The sequence below is a fragment of the Scyliorhinus torazame genome, chromosome 12 (assembly GCF_047496885.1).
Source record: "Scyliorhinus torazame isolate Kashiwa2021f chromosome 12, sScyTor2.1, whole genome shotgun sequence".
In the NCBI taxonomy this organism is placed as follows: Eukaryota; Metazoa; Chordata; class Chondrichthyes; order Carcharhiniformes; family Scyliorhinidae; genus Scyliorhinus; species Scyliorhinus torazame.
Window position 1 is genome coordinate 185,389,761 of NC_092718.1, and position 19,251 is coordinate 185,409,011.

Genomic DNA, 19,251 nt, shown 5'->3' on the forward strand with positions numbered 1-19,251 from the left:
CTCATAAATCCCGCATCGTCCCAGTTTGGGGCATACACATTAACCAACACGACCTCCATTCCCTCCAGCCTGCCACTCACCATTTCATATCTACCTCCGCTATCTGCTACGATGTTCTTTGCTTCAAATGCTACCCGTTTCCCCACCAAAATGGCCACCCCTCTATTCTAAGCGTCCAGTCCTGAGTGGAACACCTGTCCCACCCATCCTTTCCTTCGCCTAACTTGGTCCGCCACCTTTAGGTGCGTCTCTTGGAGCATAACCACGTCTGCCCTTAGTCCTTTCAAATGCGCGAGCACTCGGGCCCTTTTTATCGGTCCGTTCAGGCTTCTCACGTTCCACGTGATCAGCCTCACTAGGGGGCTACCTGCCCCCCTCCCGTGTCGACTAGCCATTACCTTCTCTAGGCCAGTCCCATATCCCGCCTCCGCGCTCCCGCTCGCTCCCCCAGCGTCGCATACCATCCCCGCCCACCCACTCTTTAGTCATTTCCTTTTGGATTTCCGCAGCAGCAACCCAGTTGTCCCCCCCCCCCCCACCCCCCTCCCCGCTAGATCTCTTTGTAGCATGATTGCTCCCCCCATATTACTTCCGTAAGTCAGCTGACTTCAACTGACCCCGGCTACTCCTGCTCACTCCTCGACCCCCCCGTGTGGGGAACTCCCATCCGCCTTGCGCCTGTCTTCCCGCCTTATTCTTTCTGGCGCGGGAAGATCCCTTTACCTGACCCGCCTCTTATGGCGCAGCTCCCTTTCCCCTCCCCCTCCCCTTCCCCATTCTCCAACTATGTCCCGTCTTTCCCCCCTCACCGGCGCCCACATTTCCCCAATGTCTCCCCCCTTCCCAATTTACTTCTCAATTAACTTCACCCATAACATTAACAATAACATTTCCTGCAGCATCAGTCCCTCAGTTCCGATCCAATTTCTCTTCTTTGATGAAGGTCCATGCTTCCTCCGCCGTCTCGAAATAATGGTGTCTCTCCTGATACGTGACCCATAGTCTTGCCGGCTGCAGCATCCCGAACTTCACCTTCCTTTTATGCAACACCACTTTGGCTTGGTTGAAGCTCGCCCTCCTTCTCGCCACCTCCGCACTCCAATCCTGGTATACCCGTACCACTGCATTCTCCCATCTGCTACTCCGCACCTTTTTAGCCCATCTCAGGACCTCTTCTCTATCCTTAAGGCGGTAAAATCGCACGATTATCGCCCTGGGTGTTTCTCCCGCTTTTGGTCTTCTCGCCGGAATCCGATTTGCCCACTCCACCTCCAAGGGGCCCGTAGGGGCCTCAGCACCCATCAGTGAGCTCAGCATCGTACTTGCGTACGCTCCACAGTCCACTCCTTCCACACCCTCAGGGAGACCCAGTATCCGAAGGTTCTTCCTTCGCGCTCCATTTTCTAGGGCTTCGATCCTTTCAGTACACTTTTTATGAAGTGCCTCGTGCGTCTGTGTCTTAACCGCCAGGCCCAGGATCTCGTCCTCAATATCTGTCACCTTCTGCTCCACCACGCGGAGCTCTGTCTCCTGGGTCTTTAATGTCTCCTTGAGCCCCTCAATTGCCTGTAGCAATGGGGTCAGCACCTCCCTCTTCAGCAGCTCCACGCACCGTCTCACAATTTCATCCTGCTCAGGCCCCCATGTCGCCTGCGCTTTCTCCGCCGCCATCTTGTACTTCTCTCTTTCTGACCCTTTGGTCGACGATTCCTCGCGCTGCAGCCGCCACCGCCGGTTTTTTCCTCCTTCGTTTGGGGGGGGGACTCCCTTCTCACACACCCCACACCGGGTTGCGTCGTCGAAAAATTCCCCGTTGGGGCTCTTAAAAGAACCCGAAGGTCCGTCGGAGCTGGAGCCACCGAAGCGTGCGGCTAGCTAGGCATCACCGCAACCGGAAGTCCCTTCAGTGGCCTTGATGAGGTCTTTTCACAGTTGTTCCCTCTGCTGCTAGAATTCACCTTTGATACAGGCCCTCAGGTCAGCTTGCAGCTTTAAGCTTGCCCTTCCCCCGCCTGCATGCTGGAAGAGGCCCTGTTTATCCTGCAGTTGCAGCCAAATCTTTTACTGTTTCTGCTGTGTCTGGCAACCCAGAGACATACCCTTCCTGGGGGACACTGTCGGGGGAATATTGCAGCCTTCTTCCCACACCGGGAAATGTCAAACAAATGCCGTGGGGGCCCTGTAAAGAGCCCAAAAGTCCGTTCCAAGCAGGAGCTGCCGAATATGCGACCTAGCTCTGCATAGCCGCACCCGGAAGTGGGGTTGGTGCTGACTTAATGGGCCAAATGGTCTCCTTCAGCACTTTAGGGATACTATGGTTCTCTGCTGGCATCGCTGTTAGTATTATTCAGCTCAGTAACAACCAGGGATCATATTGGCACATTCAGAGTTTGTGTGGCTCAGCACAATGCAGTGCATTTACCAAAATAACTACTACGGGAACTACCACCTACATTTCCAGTTATCATCCTTACTGGCAAACCGTTTCAAATGTAATTTTTTAAAAATTAATTCATGGGATGTGGGTGTCACTGGCTAGAGCACTTCACTGCAGTGTTAATGTAAGCCTACTTGTGACACTAAGAAATATTATTATTATTATAGACCAGTATTAATTACCCATCCCTAATTTCCCCTGAGAAGGTGGTGATGAGCTGCTTTCTTGAACCAGGATTTCAACCCAGTGACAGTGAAAGAACGATGATATATTTCCAAGTCAGGATGGTGAGTGGCTTGGAAAGGAAGTTCCCGGTGCTGGTGATCTAATGTGTCTGTTGCCCTTGTCCTTCTAGATGGTAGTAGTTGTGGATTTGGAAGGTACTGTCTCAGGTGCCTTAGTGAGTTGCTGCGGTGCACCTTGTAGATGGTACACCACTGCTGCCGCTGTGCGTTGGTGGTGGATGGAGTTAATGTCTATGGATTGGGTGCCAATCAAGCGGGCTGCTTTGTCCTGGATGGTGTCAAACGTCTTGACTGTTATTGGAGCTGCACTCATCCAGGCAAGAGTAAATGATATCATTACCTACCCAAAGTAGGTCCCATCTCTGTCAATAAAGAATCGCCCCTCAGAATCTGTAGGAATGCGATGTCGGCCACTGAACATTGCTGCTAGCATAGTGTCTTCATAGCGCCTCAAAGTGGATAGTCTTGTGGTAAAATATGTGCCTCCTACATTCAACGGGACTACCTCTGGAAACTACAGAGGCAAAGAAACAAGACTGTTAGAAAACACATCAACTATCCTGATTGATTTTCTTTCTGAGTGTCCATGATTATTTTAATTATTGCTCATTTATCATTATTATAATTATTCCTGTGGAAAGAATAGGACTTTCTTAATACGTGGGAGAGGGAAAAATAATTATTCTTTTGCCGAATGTACATTCAAACTACCCACTCATCTGCTACACTTTCCAACATAGCTGGCTCCATATGATACATTTTATCTACCTTAATAAAACTTATTTATAATCAAGACAACACAGCAATTGTGTAACTTGCGACTGAATAAGCCAAGGACAACTCAGATATTGTTCATTGACATTTTTCTTATAGTAAAACAAAAAATGTGAAGATATAAACTGCCTATTGTCTCAGTTTATGCTGGGTTCTCCAGTGCGTCTAAGAAGGAAAATATCCAGAAATGACATTTGGTTAAAAGAAATGGTAAATATGTTCACATTTACTGGGAATGACTTTCAGATATACTTATAAACACAACCATAGCAACTCAAGCTAGATCATAGCATGGCTGAATAGATTTCTCCGAAAGGAGAGATTTGCCATTTTTCTTATACAAAGAAAGAAAAAGAATGATAATACAAAATGTTTGACAGACATAGAGAGTGAGAGTGTACTAACCCTCGGAGGTGGTTCGGGGGATGGGCAGCCAATAAATTACTGGAGAGCTTAATTAGGAGAGCTGTCCAATGCATTCCCATTATGTGTCATTTTAGCAGTGGCATAAATGGCATCAGCTTGGCAAGGCCCCACCCCCACATTCAGAGGCGGGTGGCCAACTTGAATAATTACAATAAGATAAAAGCAAATTATTGCAGATGCTGGAATCTGAAATAAAAACAGAAAATGCTGGACAACGCTATACATCTGCCAGCATCTGTGTTGAATAATTACAGACCCAATTGATGGTCCTTTTCCCTGACCGCCAGCATTTCTGGCTGAGTAGAAGGTGCACTGGAAGGGTATCATATCCAGAGGCTTCTTGGCATCTCCATTCCCTCGGGCCGACTGTGTGGTCCCAGCAGAAAAGTGATTTGTCTTCCTCCCCTGTGAGGGTACCTCAAAATGGATGTGTCCTCATGTTCCCCTCTCTCGCTAGCACTGTTGATGCTGCAAGTCAATCAGCCCTATAATTTGACAATGGGCCCAGATTCTGTCTGCCTTTTAAACATTTTTTCAACTTGTCCTGTCACCGTCAACAATTTGTGCACATAAACCACCAGGTCTCTATCTACTTCTACCTAAAGCAGTGGCCCTAATAACAATATCTGGGGGATCCTCCTGTAAGCCTTCCTTCAGTCCAATAAACAATTCACCACTACTCTCTGTTTCCTGTCACTCTGGCAATTTTGTGTCCATGCTGCCAATGCCTCTTTCATTCCATGGTCTTCAATTATTCTGGTAAGCCTACTACATGGCACTCTATAAAATGCCTTTCAGAAGATTATATACACCAGTTCAACCATAATACACTCATCAATCCTCCATGTTACATCCTCAAAACTTCAATCAAGTTGGTCAAAACAATTTGCCTTTAATAAATCTTTGCTAGATTTCTTTAATTTATTCTTTCTAACTGGTTGATAATTTTATTGTGGATTATTGTTTAGAAAAGCTTTCCCGCCACTGTGGTTAAAGTGACTAGCTTGTAGTTGCCGGGTCTATACTTATAACCTTTTGTGAACAAAGTTGTAAGATTTATAATTTTCCAGTCCGCTGACACCATTCCATACTGAAGAAGGATTAGAAGATGATGACCATGGCTCTGCAACTTCCGCCCCTTATTCCCTCAGCATTCTCAGATACACCATAGAAGATAGGAGCAGGAGGAGGCCTTTTGGCCCTTTGCGCCTGCTTCACTCTGGCATGTTCAGTTCTGATGACTTATCACGCATAAGTACAGCTAGCCTGTCCAATGCCTCTTCCTTAGTTCATTAAGTATCTCAACAACCCCCCCCCCACACACAGTAGTTAGCACTGCTGCCTCACAGCGTCAGGAACCTGGGTTCGATTCCAATCTCGGGTAACTGTCAGTGTCGAGTTTGCACTTTCTCCCCGTGTCTAAGTGGGTTTCCTCCGGGTGCTCCTGTTTCCTCCCACAGTCCAATGATGTGCAGGTTACGTGGATTGGCCATGCTAAATAACCCCTTAGAGTGGTTTTCAGGGATAGAGTGAGGGATTGGGCCTAGGTAGGGTGGTCTTTCGAAGGCTCGGTGCTGACTTGATTGGCCTTCTGGCCTCGTTCTGCACTATAGGGACGCTACGATTACATGACTAGGACTTGGGCATCATCTTGTTCCTTGGTAAAGACAAGTACTCATTTAGCACCACTCTAGAACTCTCTCCTTAAACTCCTCCACCATACTACCTGCCAGTCTAGCTTTAAAAGTCTCCTTGAAGCCTCTTAGTTTAACCATACTTTCAGTCATCATAACTCTATTTGGTTTGAGTTGAGAAGCAGGAACGGTGTGACCACGCTCCTGGGGGTGATATAGGTGAAAGAGAGATAGAGAAGCAAATCTGCAGGGAAATGACAGAGAGGTTGAGGACTATAGAATGGTTATTTTGGAGGACTTTATTTTTTTTTAAAATTAGAGTACCCAATTATTTTTTTTTCCAATTAAGGAGCAATTTAGCGTGGCCAATCCACCTACCCTGCACATCTTTTTGTGTTGTGAGGGTGAGACTCACGCAGACACAGTGAGAATGTGTAAACTCCACACGGACAGTGACCCGGGGCCGGGATCGAACCCGGGTCCTTGGCGCCGTGAGGCAGCAGTGCTAACCACTGCACCACCATGCCGCCCGCTTGGGGGAACTTTAATTACCCAAATATCGATTAGGATAACATTTGAGTGAAGAGAACAGGGGGGAGGAATTTCAAGATGTTCAGGAGAACTTTCTTGACCAATGTGTTCTAAATACAAGTGGATAAGAGTCATTGCTGGATCTGGTGTTGGGGAATGACGGGTGGTTCAAGGGTCTGAGTAAGAATGATCATCACACTGTACGTTTTATGTGGGTAGTGGAGAAGACCAAGGAACAATCTAAAGTGGAGCGTCTAAATTGGAAGAGAGTTAATGTCAATGTGGTGAGACGGGATCTAGTCAAGCTAAAGTGGAACCACAGACTGACAAACAAAACTGTAACGGAACAGTGGGTGATCTTTATGGGGAAAATGATTTTGGTACCAGTTCGGTATATTCCAACAATGGTAAAAGGTAGGGGAACCAAAACCAGGGCTCAGTGAATGCGGAGGGAGTTTTAGAATATGATGAAGTAAGAAAAGAGGGAGCATGATGAATGTCAGGTAAATTCTTTAAGTGAAAGTTAAGGGGGAGGTGAAGAGGAAAGTAAGACTGACAAGGAGAGAATATAAGAATAGTTTTTTGCAAAAGGACTGAAGTATAAAAGTAGAGAAGTGTTGTTGGAATTGTATAGGGTGTTGGGGAGACCACATCTGGAGCAGTGTGTCCAGTTTTGGTCTCCTTATTTAAGGAAGGATGTGGTGGCATTGGAGGCAGTTCAGAGGAGGTTCACCAGATTGATTCCAGGTGGCACGATGGCACAGTGGTGAGCACTGCTGCCTCACAGCGCCAGGAACCCAGGTTCAATGCCGCCTTGGTTGACTGTGCGGAGTTTGCTGATGATTGCCCAATGTTTAGCACCATTGGTATGACTAAACTGTATATATGTACATATATACAGGATATAACCCAAATTATGAGCTAACTCCATGCTTGCTTCAACACAAGTCCACAACTGACTCTAGTCTCAGGGCATGTGGCTCGTTAAATCACAGTGTGGCGATACTGTTGCCCAGTCCAACAATACGTTGCCCTTGTTATGCCAGATACCCTTATACTACACAACCCATCCTCATAATTTAACCTTTTATCCCCAAGCATAATTCTTGTGAATCTGAGCTGATGCTCCCTAATGCCAATATATCCTTCCCGAGGTTCATGCTCAGAACTGAATGCACCACAGCAAAGGGACCCTCACTTATACTTGATGCAGCTGTAGCCCAACCTTCGTCCTTTGTATTCCAGGTTCAATTTCGGTCTTGGGTGATTGTTTGTGTGGAGTTTGCACTTCTCGCCTTGACTGCGTGGGTTTCCTCCGGGTGCTCCAGTTTCCTCCCACTTTCCAAAGGTGTGCGGGTTAGGTGAATTGGCCATAATAAATTGCCCCTTAGCGTCCAAAGATGTGTAGGTTATGTTACGGGGTTGCGGTGGGGAGTGGGACTGGGTAGGGTGCCCTTTCGGAATGTCTGTGTAGATTCGATGGGCCGAATAGCCTCCTTCTGCATAGTAATTCTATGAATTTGTGAAACAAGTGAATTTTAAAAGAGATGGCACCTGCAATTTCCACAGTTTCAAATATCTATTATTTTGGATAAAGAATATATTGTGACAGCATATGTCGCCTATAACCTTTATAAATTCTATGCACAAACTCTAAAAATATCAGTTGTAATTAAACCATGCATGAAGACACGCAAACTGGCATGAAGACACGCAAACTGGAATGAACATGTTTCTGCCATGGTATTAATAGCTTCCATGTATTTAAAGTTAATAGCTGATGATCCTCATTAACACGGCGAAGTGAAAATCTTATCGGTTCAGCATTCGAATTGCTGCTTCCCCGGTGAATGGTTTGCAAAGTGTGGTCTGCTTTGCCCATTCTATGTTTTTATAATTGAACATTCACAACAGGTTCACGTTTATTAACAGAGATATGGGGAATTTAACTTAAGGTTAAAAATATCAAATTATTTTTAAAAAACATTGACCCCCTCCACCAGACACAATGATTTATTTGCATAAGGATCCCATATGTTCAGACAGTGCCGTGCCAGGTCTGAGCTGAGCTGGTGTGAAGCAGGGGGCTCTCAGATTGACAGCGGGCACATCCAATGGCCAAGCAGCGTCTCATCACACAGACAAGAGGAAGAGGGGACTGGGCCAGTCACAAACTCAGCAACAGCACCGGGGCCGGGGAGTTGCTGTTTGTGCGAAACGTCTTCCACCTGTGGAGCCTGACCCACCCTGGGCGAAGACACGATTATTGCAGAGGGGGTAACCCCCCCACCCCCCATTACTGAAAGAATGCGGATTAGTGGAGTCCGCGCAAGCACCGCCACATCAGCCGCTGCCACAGTGCGGCACCCACCCTCCTCACCTCTTGCACAGTCAGTGTGTTTGCAGGTCGGTTGGCAGCTGCCTTCCTAACGCCGTCTCTGGAATCGGAGCCCGACATTATATCGTCCGACTGTTCGCTTCCCTGGTGTCCTGAAATAACCACCATCCCTCTCGCCTAATTGTGCAATGTCAAAAGCTACTGTTGCAAAAAAATATATACCGATATGTCGAAGGGGGGGAGAAAGTTACTCCCTTAATGGCCGCAGCTCATCTTGCAATGCCCCACCTCCTCCTCTGTGCCCACACATCGACGATGGTACCGGATTGCGGCTGGGTTGTTTGCTGCACCATTAATCTGCTGGGGGATTCTGACAATACTGTGTACCGCGCAGCCGCAGCCTCGCCCTCCCGGCCCCTCGCAGTTCAAGCTGCACAGCCCCGGGAAGCAGCTGAAAGCTGCAGTGCATTGGAGGGAAGGACCACTGCAATGTTAGCAAGAACACACAGCCGCCCCTTAGAGTGGCTGGTGCCAAACACATGCTCTTCATAATCTTCGTGGCTGTCTAGACCCATATTTGTGTTTGGTAACGGGGTTGCCAGAGGATATGCAGCTAGGGCAGATAAATGGTGTGAAGGTACCGGCCATGACATTGGTTTACCAGATCCTTCCATCAGCATCAATTCATGTTTGCCCCCTCAGGTGGTCCAAAAAGATCCCAGTGCACTGTGCAAAGAACAACAGGCCAACTGTCCTGAGATCCAGGCCACTATTTATCTATCGGTAATTCTAAAACTCTGGTCATTTATTTCATTGTTTAAGGGGAGCTTACTGCACAAATTGGTGGTCATGTTTCCTACATTGCAAAAGTAACTAAACATGTTGACGACAAAACAATGGGGTGTCCTGAGGCTGTAAAAAGAGCAATCAATATATATGCTTGCTAGAACTTCTGATGATGCTACCACCGTGCTACCTTCCTTTAAAAGCCTCCTTAATGTCATTTAATTAGACCTTACTTTTGGGGGCGGCACGTTGATGCAATGGTTAGCACCGCTGCCTCACAGCACCAAGGACCTAGGTTTAATCTCAGCCCTGGGTCACTGTCCATGTGGAGTTTGCACATTCTCCCACTGTTTGCATGGGTTTTGCCCCGTCAACGCAAAGATGTGCAGGTTAGGTGGATTGACAAAAGAAATAGACTTTTAGTTATCCTAACTATCCCACAGTCACTGAATTGAAGTGGTTTGGAACATTTTATACTTTGAACGCGATGTACAAGTACAAGTTGTACTTTCAGTCCTCTGTGACCAAAATGTGTCTCCTCCGGTCTGGCTTGGATCCAAACTTAGTCAGTCTGGTTAACTCATAGCCTGTTGCCCAGCCTCGGTGACCCACCGCCTACTAACACGAGTAGAGTATGAAAGGGACTTTATACTGTATTCATCAACTGCTTGTGCATAGTGACAATAACCAGATTTAGACTGGCAATGGATGTGAAAAGCCAGGAATCAAAACAGGTCTTGTTTTGGGCACTTTCTCCAAGCTGATTGGGACACGTGTTGCACGCAATAGAAAAACTATATGTGAACAATAAGGTAAAGCTACTGTTTTTTTTTTTAAATGGAACCAATCACTTGAAATTGGTTCAGTTTTTTTAAATGCTTTCAGCTGCTTTTCATATTTCAGTATGTAAATTATAAAAATAGGGTATTATAACAATATTTTAAAATATGTTAAAAATAACAATTTGACAATTAGAATATTGCAGGAGAGGAAAGAAATTCAGGATCACACATGCCCATTTTATTCTTCCGACAACATAATTCTTCTCTCTCTAGGCTCCCTGAACCCAAGTGCAAATCTCTCTTCCCCTTTCTCCTGGGTGTAATTGGATATTTTTGTCTCTGGCCCTCCCAGTACAGAGTCTGTCCCAATAACAAGATTTATAAAGGGCTGTAAAACAGGAAGGAGGAAAGTTTAGGAAAAAAAAATCTTTCCACGGAGGATGGATATTTTTTACAAACCATGTTAAAATTACTTGACAAATTATTTTGAGAGAAAACTTGTATTCCCAGATCAAAGGGGGCGACAACATTCTCATCCCAACCCTCCAATCCAGCCTTTTCATGAATGCATCGAGCTCCCTGCTGAGAAGCGCCTAATTAACCCTGACATGACCTGAATAGATATAGAACAGATTTAGTAGTCTCAATTGGTCTGTTTCAGTACTTAACAGTAGTTAAAGTTAAGTGTGACCCCCAAGTAGTTAGTGTTGGTAAGCAATTTAATAATTGAAGCAGCAAAACCAAACCTACGTGTGTCTTCCTCATGTCAGCATTCTCAGCAGAGGTGGATCACAAGCAAAAATGCCTGAGCAGATTATTTCCATTCCCTAACCTAGGAAAATTGAAGTTGATTTGTAGGTGACTGCAGTGATTTTGATTTCTGTGGGTAGATTCATATTGAATTTTATTTGTTTATAGTCTTAGGATTTTAGGAGTAGCTTCCTCTGTCTAACGTATAATAAACTTTCTAAAATAAAGGAATACACTTAAACACATAAGATATATTGGACACGTATGCAGTGCATTTGAATCAGCACAAAAAACTATCTTAGTTGTTTTGACCTTCACAAGAACTACTTTTATAACCTATATCTTGCTGAACAAACAAAAATTCTATATAGCTACAATGGTCAGTCAGCAATTTAAGTGCTTACTCATGAAGCATAACAAACTGCATTTGTTATGTTACCAATTCATTTTGCTCTTTTCATTTTCAGGAGGTTTGAAGTTGACACGTAACAGCTGTTTGTTTCATTTTTATAAATCAAACTTTTTTTTAAAATTCTGATGCGAAACCTTTCCACATGACAATTCCTGTCCTGTCCATATCACTTTATTTTCTGCCAAAAATAGCAGATATCCCATAACATGCAGGTGCCTTGTTAGACTTTTGATTTAACTATAAAACTTAAGGCACAACTTTTTTTTTTTAAACAAACTCTTTTTAATGAGGTATTTTTGGCATAACAAACAACCACAGTATAAAAACAATCGAGTACAAAGAACAGTAATCAAAAAGCAACCGCCGACATCCGTCCCTCCAAGGCCCGCCTATTTAACCTCCCACTCTATACTACCCTAACCCCCCCCTCCCACCCCCTACCCCTTGCTGACGACTAAGTCTCCGCAAAGAAGTCAATGAATGGTTGCCACCTCCGGGCGAACCCTGACACCGGCCCTCTCAAGGCGAACTTGAACTTTTCCAGGCCGAGAAAGCTCGCCATGTCGGTTAACCAGGCCTCTGACTTGGGAGGCCTAGACTCCATCCAAGCCAGTAATATCCGTCACCGGGCTACCAAGGAGGCAAAGGCCAGAACATCTGCCTCGCTCTCCTCCTGAACACCCGGTCTTCCAACACCCCAAAGATCACTACTCCTGGACTCATTTCCATCCTTGTCTTCAATACCCTGGACATGATATCCGCGAACCCCTGCCAATATCCCCTAATTTTTGGGCATGTCCAGACACATAGGACATGGTTCACTGGTCCACCCGCACACCTGACACACTTGGATCAAGCTGAGCCTTGCACATGTAGTGGTCGCGTTGACCCTGCTCAGCGCCTCCGCACATAGGCTGTCTTCCATCTCACCCCCCAGTTCCTCCTCCCACTTACGCTTCAGCTCTTCTGTATGCATCTCCTCCGCCCCCATTAATTCTTTGTAGATGTCCAAGACGCTCCTCTCCCCCACCCCATCCCCTAGACACTACCCTATCTTGAATCCCTCTTAGTGGCAGGAGTGGGAAGGATGATACCTGCCTGCGCAGAAAGTCCCGCACCTGAAGATATCTAAAATCATTCCCTGCTGCCAACCCAAACTTCTCCTCCAATGCCCTCAAGCTGGGGAAGCTCCCTTCCAGAAATAGGTCCCCCACCTTCTCAATTCCTGCCCTTTGCCATACCCGAAATCCTCCATCTAGGCTCCCAGGAGCGAACTGATGGTTGTCATATATTGTGGACCAAAACCGATGCACCCACTGCACCAACGTACCTCCTCCACTGACCCCAGATCCTCAGGGCCGCCACCACCACGGGACTGGTAGAATATCTCGCCGACGGGAACGGCAACGGTGCCGTTATCAGCGCCCCCAAGCTGGTGCCCCTACATGAGGCTGCCTCCATCCACTCCCAAGCCGCCCCCGTCCCCACAACCCACTTCCTTATCATCGCAATATTGGCCGGCCAGTAATAATTACTAAAATTTGGCAGGGCCAGCCCCCCCCCGCCCGATTCCTCTCAAGCATCACATTTTTCACCCGTGGGGACTTACCCGCCCAAACAAAGCCCAAAATAATTTTGTTGATCCTCTTAAAAAAGACCGCGGGATGAAAGTCGGGAGGCATTGGAACACAAATAAAAATCTCGGCACTATGGTCATCTTAACCGACTGCACCCTCCCCGCCAGTGACAGCGGGAGCGCATCCCATCTCCGAAACTCGCCCCTCATCTGCTCAATTTGTGTAACCGGCCCAGTCGCGCGTCACTTGTATCCCCAGATATCTAAAATTGTCTCCCACTAACCTGAACGGTAACTCCCCCAGCTGGCCCTCCTGACCTCTTGCCTGGACTACAAACATCTCACTCTTCGTCATATTCAATTTGTATCCCGAAAACTGTTCGAATTCCCCCAGAATCGCCATAATCTCCATAATCTAAGTCATCTGCACGCAGCGATACCCTATGCTTCACCCCCCCCAACCAACCCTTTCCAGCCCCTAGAAGCTCTCAGAGCAATTGCCAGCGGCTCTATGGCTAACGCAAACAGCAGTGGGGAGAGGGGACATTCCTGACTTGTCCCCCGGTGCAGCCTAAAATAGTCCGAGGTCGTCTTATTCATCCTTACACTGGCTTCCGGGGCCTGGTACAACACCCTGACCCAGTCGATAAAGCCCCTACCAAACCCAAACCGTTCCAGCACCTCCCATAGATAGTCCCACTCTACCCGGTCAAACGCCTTTTCCGCGTCCATGGCCAAAACTACCTCAACTTCCCTTCTCTCCGGGGGCATCATAATCACATTAAGCAGCCTTCTTATATTGGCTACCAACTGCTTATCCTTGACAAATCCGGTTTGGTCATCCATAATCACCTCCGGCACACAATCTTCAATCCTGGAGGCCAACACCTTGGCCAGCAATTTAGCGTCCACATTAAGCAACGAGATCGGCCTATTGGACCCACATAGCTCTGGGTTCTTGTCCCGCTTCAATATTAACAAGATTGTGGCCTGTGACATCATCGGGAGCAGCACCCCGCTATCCCTCACCTCGTTAAAAACCTTAACCAGCAACGGCCCTAATATCCCTGAAAGTTTCTTGTAAAATTCCACCAGGAACCCGTCTGGCCCCGGAGCTTTACCCGACTGCATCGCCTTCAAGCCCTCAGATATTTCTTCGGCCCTAATCGGAGCCCCCAACTCGCCCACCAGCTCCCTACCCACCCTTGGGAAAGTCAACCCGTTCAGAAAGCGTTTAATCTCCTCGGGCCCCGTGGGGGGGTTCCAAGCAATAGAGTCCGCTATAAAAGTCCCTAAACGCCCTGTTTAGCCCAGCCGAGTCCCCTACCAGGTTCCCATCTCCGTCGGCCATCTTATCAATTTCCCTGGCCGCCTCCCTCTTCCTCAACTGCTGTGTCAGCATTCTGCTGGCCTTCTCTCCATATTCATACAGCGTCCCCCTCGCCTTTCTAAGCTGCTCCACTGCCTTGCCCGTGGACAGTACCCCCACTCAGCCTGCAGCCTCCGGTGCTCCCTTAACAGTTCCACCCCTCCCTTAACAGTTCCGCCCCTGGGGTAACCGCATACCTCATGTCTACCCGTAGGATCTCCTTGATCAGTCGGTCTGTCTCTGCCCTGTCCGTCCTGTCCCTATGAGCTCGGATTGAAATCAACTCCCCTCTCACCACTGCCTTCAGCGCCTCCCAGACCACCACTGCTGAGACTTCTCGTGTTGTTGACCTGCTGGTTGTCCTGCATGCACTTCCCTACTCTCTCGCACACCGCCTGGTCAGCCAACAAGCCCATATCCAAGCGCCACTGCGGGCATTGGAAGCTCTACTCACTGGCCTGCAGTTCCACCCAGTGTGGGACATTGTCCGAAATAGTGATTGCCGAGTACCCCGTGTCCACCAACACCGCCAGCAGCTCCCTACTCAAAATGAAAAATTTGATCTGGGAATACACTTGAGGTACATGCGAGTAGAAAGAAAACTCCCTAGCCGTCGGCTGCCTAAACCTCCATGGGTCAATCCCCCCCATCTGCTTCATGAACCCCGTCAGCTCCTTTGCCATCGCTAGCATCCTCCCCGTTTTCGAGCACGACCGGTCCAGGCCAGGGTCGATCACCGTATTAAAATCCCCTCCCATCACCAGTTTGTGCGAGTCCAGATCCGGTATCTTCCCCAGCACCCTCTTGATGAATTCAACATCGTCCCAGTTCGGCGCATAGACATTAGCCAATGTCTTCCTCCCCTCCAGCTTGCCGCTCACCATAACATAACGCCCCCCCCCATCCGAAACTATACTGCCCGCCTGGAATTGCACCCGCTTATTAATTAAGATCGCCACCCCTCTCGTCATGGTATCCAGCCCTGAATGTAAGACCTGACTGACCCAGCCCTTCCTCAGCCTAACTTGATCCGCCACTCTCAGGTGTGTCTCCTGCAACATCACCATGTCCGCCTTCAGAGCCCTCAGGTGCGCGAACACACGGGCCCTCTTGACCTGCCCATTCAGCTCTCTAACGTTCGAGGTGATCAGCCTGGTTGGGGGGCACCGCGCCCACCCCCCACCGATCAGCCATCCTCATTTCTGGGCCTGCCCCCTGCCCATGCACTGCGCCGCCATCTGCCTGCCTCCAGGTAGCCCTCACCCCCTACCTCCTCTCCGTCCCCGAACCCAGGTCCCTCCCTCATCAGCAGAGCAACTACGCCCCCTCTCCCCCCTAGCAACATCACCCTATAACCCAAACCCTGCCCCGTATTGAACCAATACACACCCCCCAATGTGCTTCCGTGGACTAGCTCACCCAGCTAGCCTGGTGGCCCTCGCCTCCGGCACCACAAAGTCCCCAACCTATTGTTCCCTACTCCCCTCCCCTCCCCTCCCCTCCCCATCAAAACCGCTTCCCACATCAAACCAAAACCGAACAATCTCCTAATTACAATAGGAGACAGTGGCCCCCACAAGAAAAGCCCTCAATAATACAATTTAAAGTAATACAAAATAAAAAAAGCCCCCACCAACCATCCCCATCAAAACACTGAAAAACCCAACAAAAACCAAATATCTTTACTCCCCCATCTTCACCCAAACTTCAAAGACAAAAAAAAAAGGGCAACAATCACGCCATATATACATCGTTCAAATAAAAGAGAAAGATACCGCCGCTTAAGTCCAAAAAGTTCTCAGTTCTGCGCCAGGCCCTTCTTCTTGGCAAAATCCATTGCCTCTTCGGGCGACTCGAAGTAATGGTGCTGGTCCTCATGAGCGACCCAGAGGCGCGCCGGGTAGAGGAGCCCAAACTTCACTTTCTTCTTGAACAGGATCTCCTTCACGTGCCTGAACCCTGCCCTCCTTCTGGCCACCTCCACAGTAAGGTCCTGATAAATACGCAATATGCTATTGTCCCACTTGCAGCTCCTGGTATGTTTGGCCCACTGGAGGACACACTCTTTATCCAAAAATCTGTGGAACCGAACCACCATCGCCCTTGGGGGGTCATCCGGCCGTGGCTTCCTCACCATCGCCCTGTACGCCCTGTCCACCTCCAACAGTCGGGGAAAAGCCCCCTCCCCCAAAGCTTCTGGGATATATTTACCACAAAAGCGCCCGCATCAGCCCCCTCAGGGAGACCGACAATTCTTAAGTTCTGCCGGCGCGCGCTGTTCTCCATCTCTTCCACTTTTTCTAACAGCCTTTTCTGCTAATCCTTCAGCATCCCCACCTCCAGCTCCGCCACCATTTGGTGCTCCTCCTGGTCCGCCAGCGCTTTCTCCAACTTCATGATCGTCCGATCCTGGGCATCCAGCCTACGTTCCATCCGATCGACCGACTCCTTTATTGGGTCGAGACAATCTCGTTTCTGTTTGGCGAAGCCCTCTTGGATGACCTGCATCAGCTCCTCCATCGATGGCTGGGCCATCGCAGCAGAGGTCCGAACCTCGGCCATGTTAGCTTCAGCAGCCACTTCTACCCAGCCCTTGCTTATCTTTCTATTTCTTCCCTTACGATCCCTTGGGGTTCTCCGTTCCATGCACCACTGTGTGGATCCAGTGCTTAAATGCCCGCACTTTCAAAATCAGAACTCAAAGCCACAAAAAAGTCGGGGAGAAAGGTCCAAAAGCCCAGCCAGAGAGGGAGCCACCAAGTATCCGCCTTACTCCCTCATAGCCGCCACCGGAAGTTAAGGCACAACTTTTGAGATACTGCATTTTGTTTTGGATAAACTATTTACTAATGAAAAGACCCAAGATGAGAATACAAATACTTCTGAGTATCTCACCAATAAAGGCCTTCAATAGAACAGAATGTGAAGTAGACACAGACATTATACTATATTGTTTTCATTTTTCATGACATTAGTATTGAAACAATTAAACAAACATTTAAAGAAAGCACAAAAGGAAAATTACTCCTTGCTGGGATTATGAAATGAAGCCCATAAGGTCTAGGTTCAACGTGGGACTCTATAATTCTCCGTTTAGCTGCCAGCTAGCCCTACAAAGGGTTACCCTCATACAGCGGTATCAGACAACCTTGACCCTGCAACACCAATCATTATCTCAATGAGGGCCTTAAGGCTCTATAATAACCTTTGCCTTTTGTTAGGTGCCTGTACCATTCGATGCACCAGAAGTAACTGCACATGTGCCCAATACAGTGCAAATTTGTATAAGATCCATGAACACCACAGCATTTACTACACTAATTTATTTTGCTTTGTTCCAAGATATCACAACACATTAAATATCAGCTAACCCAAATTTTAATAACCTTGGCATTGTCTGATTCCAGTGTGATTAACCTCCATACTTGTCCTTTGTGGAAATATACAGTGCGTGCCCCTCCTAAGCATTTCCTTGATATGAGGAGGACATGAGCTGTGTTGATTGAGGACATGATTGGCTGCTGGGTTCCAATATTCATTGGAAGATGGTCCACATCGCCTTGAGTTGATTTGCAACTACGCTTGCCATTAATATTGTAGTGGCTGTCTGGACTTGTACGATATCAAAAACACATTTGGAATCATTTGAGGTGCTGTATTAATACATAAAAGAACAAAGAAAATTACAGCACAGGAACAGGCCCTTCGGCCCTCCCAGCCTGCACCGATCCAGATCCTTTATCTAAACCGGTCACCTATTTTTCAAGGATCTACTTCCCTCTGTTCCCCACCTGTTCATATATCTGTCTAGATGCATCTTAAATGATGCTATCGTGCCCACCTCTACCACCTCTGCTGGCAAAGCGTTCCAGGCACCCATCACCCTCGGCATAAAAAACTTTCCACGCACATCTCCCTTAAACTTTCCCCCTCGCACCTTGAAATCGTGACCCCTTGTAATTGACACGCCCACTCTTGGAAAAAGCTTGTTGCTATCCACCCTGTCCATACCTCTCAATTTTGTAGACCTCAATCAGGTCCCCCCTCAACCTCTGTCTTTCCAATGAAAACAATCCTAATCTACTCAACCTTTCTTCATAGCTAGCACCCTCCATACCAGACAACATCCTGGTGAACCTCCTCTGCATCCTCTCTAAAGCATCCACATCCTTCTGGTAATATGGCAACCAGAACTGCACGCAATATTCCAAATGTGGTCTAACCAAAGTCCTATACAACTGTAACATGACCTGCCGACTCTTGTACTCAATACCCCGTCCGATGAAGGCAAGCATGCTGTATGCCTTCTTGACCACTCTATCGACCTGCGTTGCCACCTTCAGGGTACAATGGACCTGAACTCCCAGATCTCTCTGTACATCAAATTTTCCCAGGACTCTTCCATTGACCGTATAGTCCGTTTTTGAATTAGATCTTCCAAAATGCATCACCTCGCATTTGCCTGGATTGAACTCCATCTGCCATTTCTCTGCCCAACTCTCCAATCTATTTATATTTTGCTGTATTCTCTGACAGTCCTCCTCGCTATCTGCAACTCCACCAATCTTAGTATCATCTGCAAACTTGCTAATCAGGCCACCTATACCGTCGTCCAGATCATTTATGTATATCGCAAACAACAGTGGTCCGAGCACAGATCCCTGTGGAACACCACTAATCACCTTGCTCCATTTTGAGACACTCCCTTCCACCACTACTCTCTGTCTCCTGTTGCCCAGCCAGTTCTTTATCCATTTAGCTAGTACACCCTGAACTCCATACGACTTCACTTTTCCATCAACCTTCCATGGGAAACTTTATCAAACGCCTTACTGAAGTCCATGTATATGACATCTACAGCCCTTTCCTCATCAATTAACATTGTCACTTCCTCAAAGAATTCTATTAGGTTTGTAAGACATGACCTTCCCTGCACAAAACCATGCTGCCTATCACTGATGAGTCTATTTTCTTCCAAATGTGAATAGATCCTATCCCTCAGTATCTTCTCCAACAGTTTGCCTACCACTGACGTCAAGCTCACAGGTCTATAATTCCCTGGATTATCCCTGCTACCCTTCTTAAACAAAGGGACAACATTAGCAATTCTCCAGTCCTCCGGGACCTCACCCGTGCTCAAGGATGCTGCAAAGATATCTGTTAAGGCCCCAGCTATTTCTTCCCTCAGTAA

The 19,251-nt window shown here is 47.5% G+C and overlaps 1 protein-coding gene across 1 annotated transcript in view; it reads right to left on the reverse strand.

Annotated features, from left to right (window-relative positions):
• Positions 1-8,778, reverse strand: part of kctd7 (potassium channel tetramerization domain containing 7) — a 42,159-nt gene extending 33,381 nt beyond the window's left edge. The window contains exons 1-2 of the mRNA XM_072469505.1: positions 8,428-8,778; positions 3,027-3,196 (exon numbers count right to left, since the gene is read on the reverse strand). Coding sequence (XP_072325606.1) covers positions 3,027-3,196; positions 8,428-8,553 — 296 coding nt within the window. The 5' untranslated portion in view covers positions 8,554-8,778. The remainder of the gene's footprint in view (positions 1-3,026; positions 3,197-8,427) is intronic.
• Between the last annotated feature and the right edge of the window lie 10,473 nt (positions 8,779-19,251).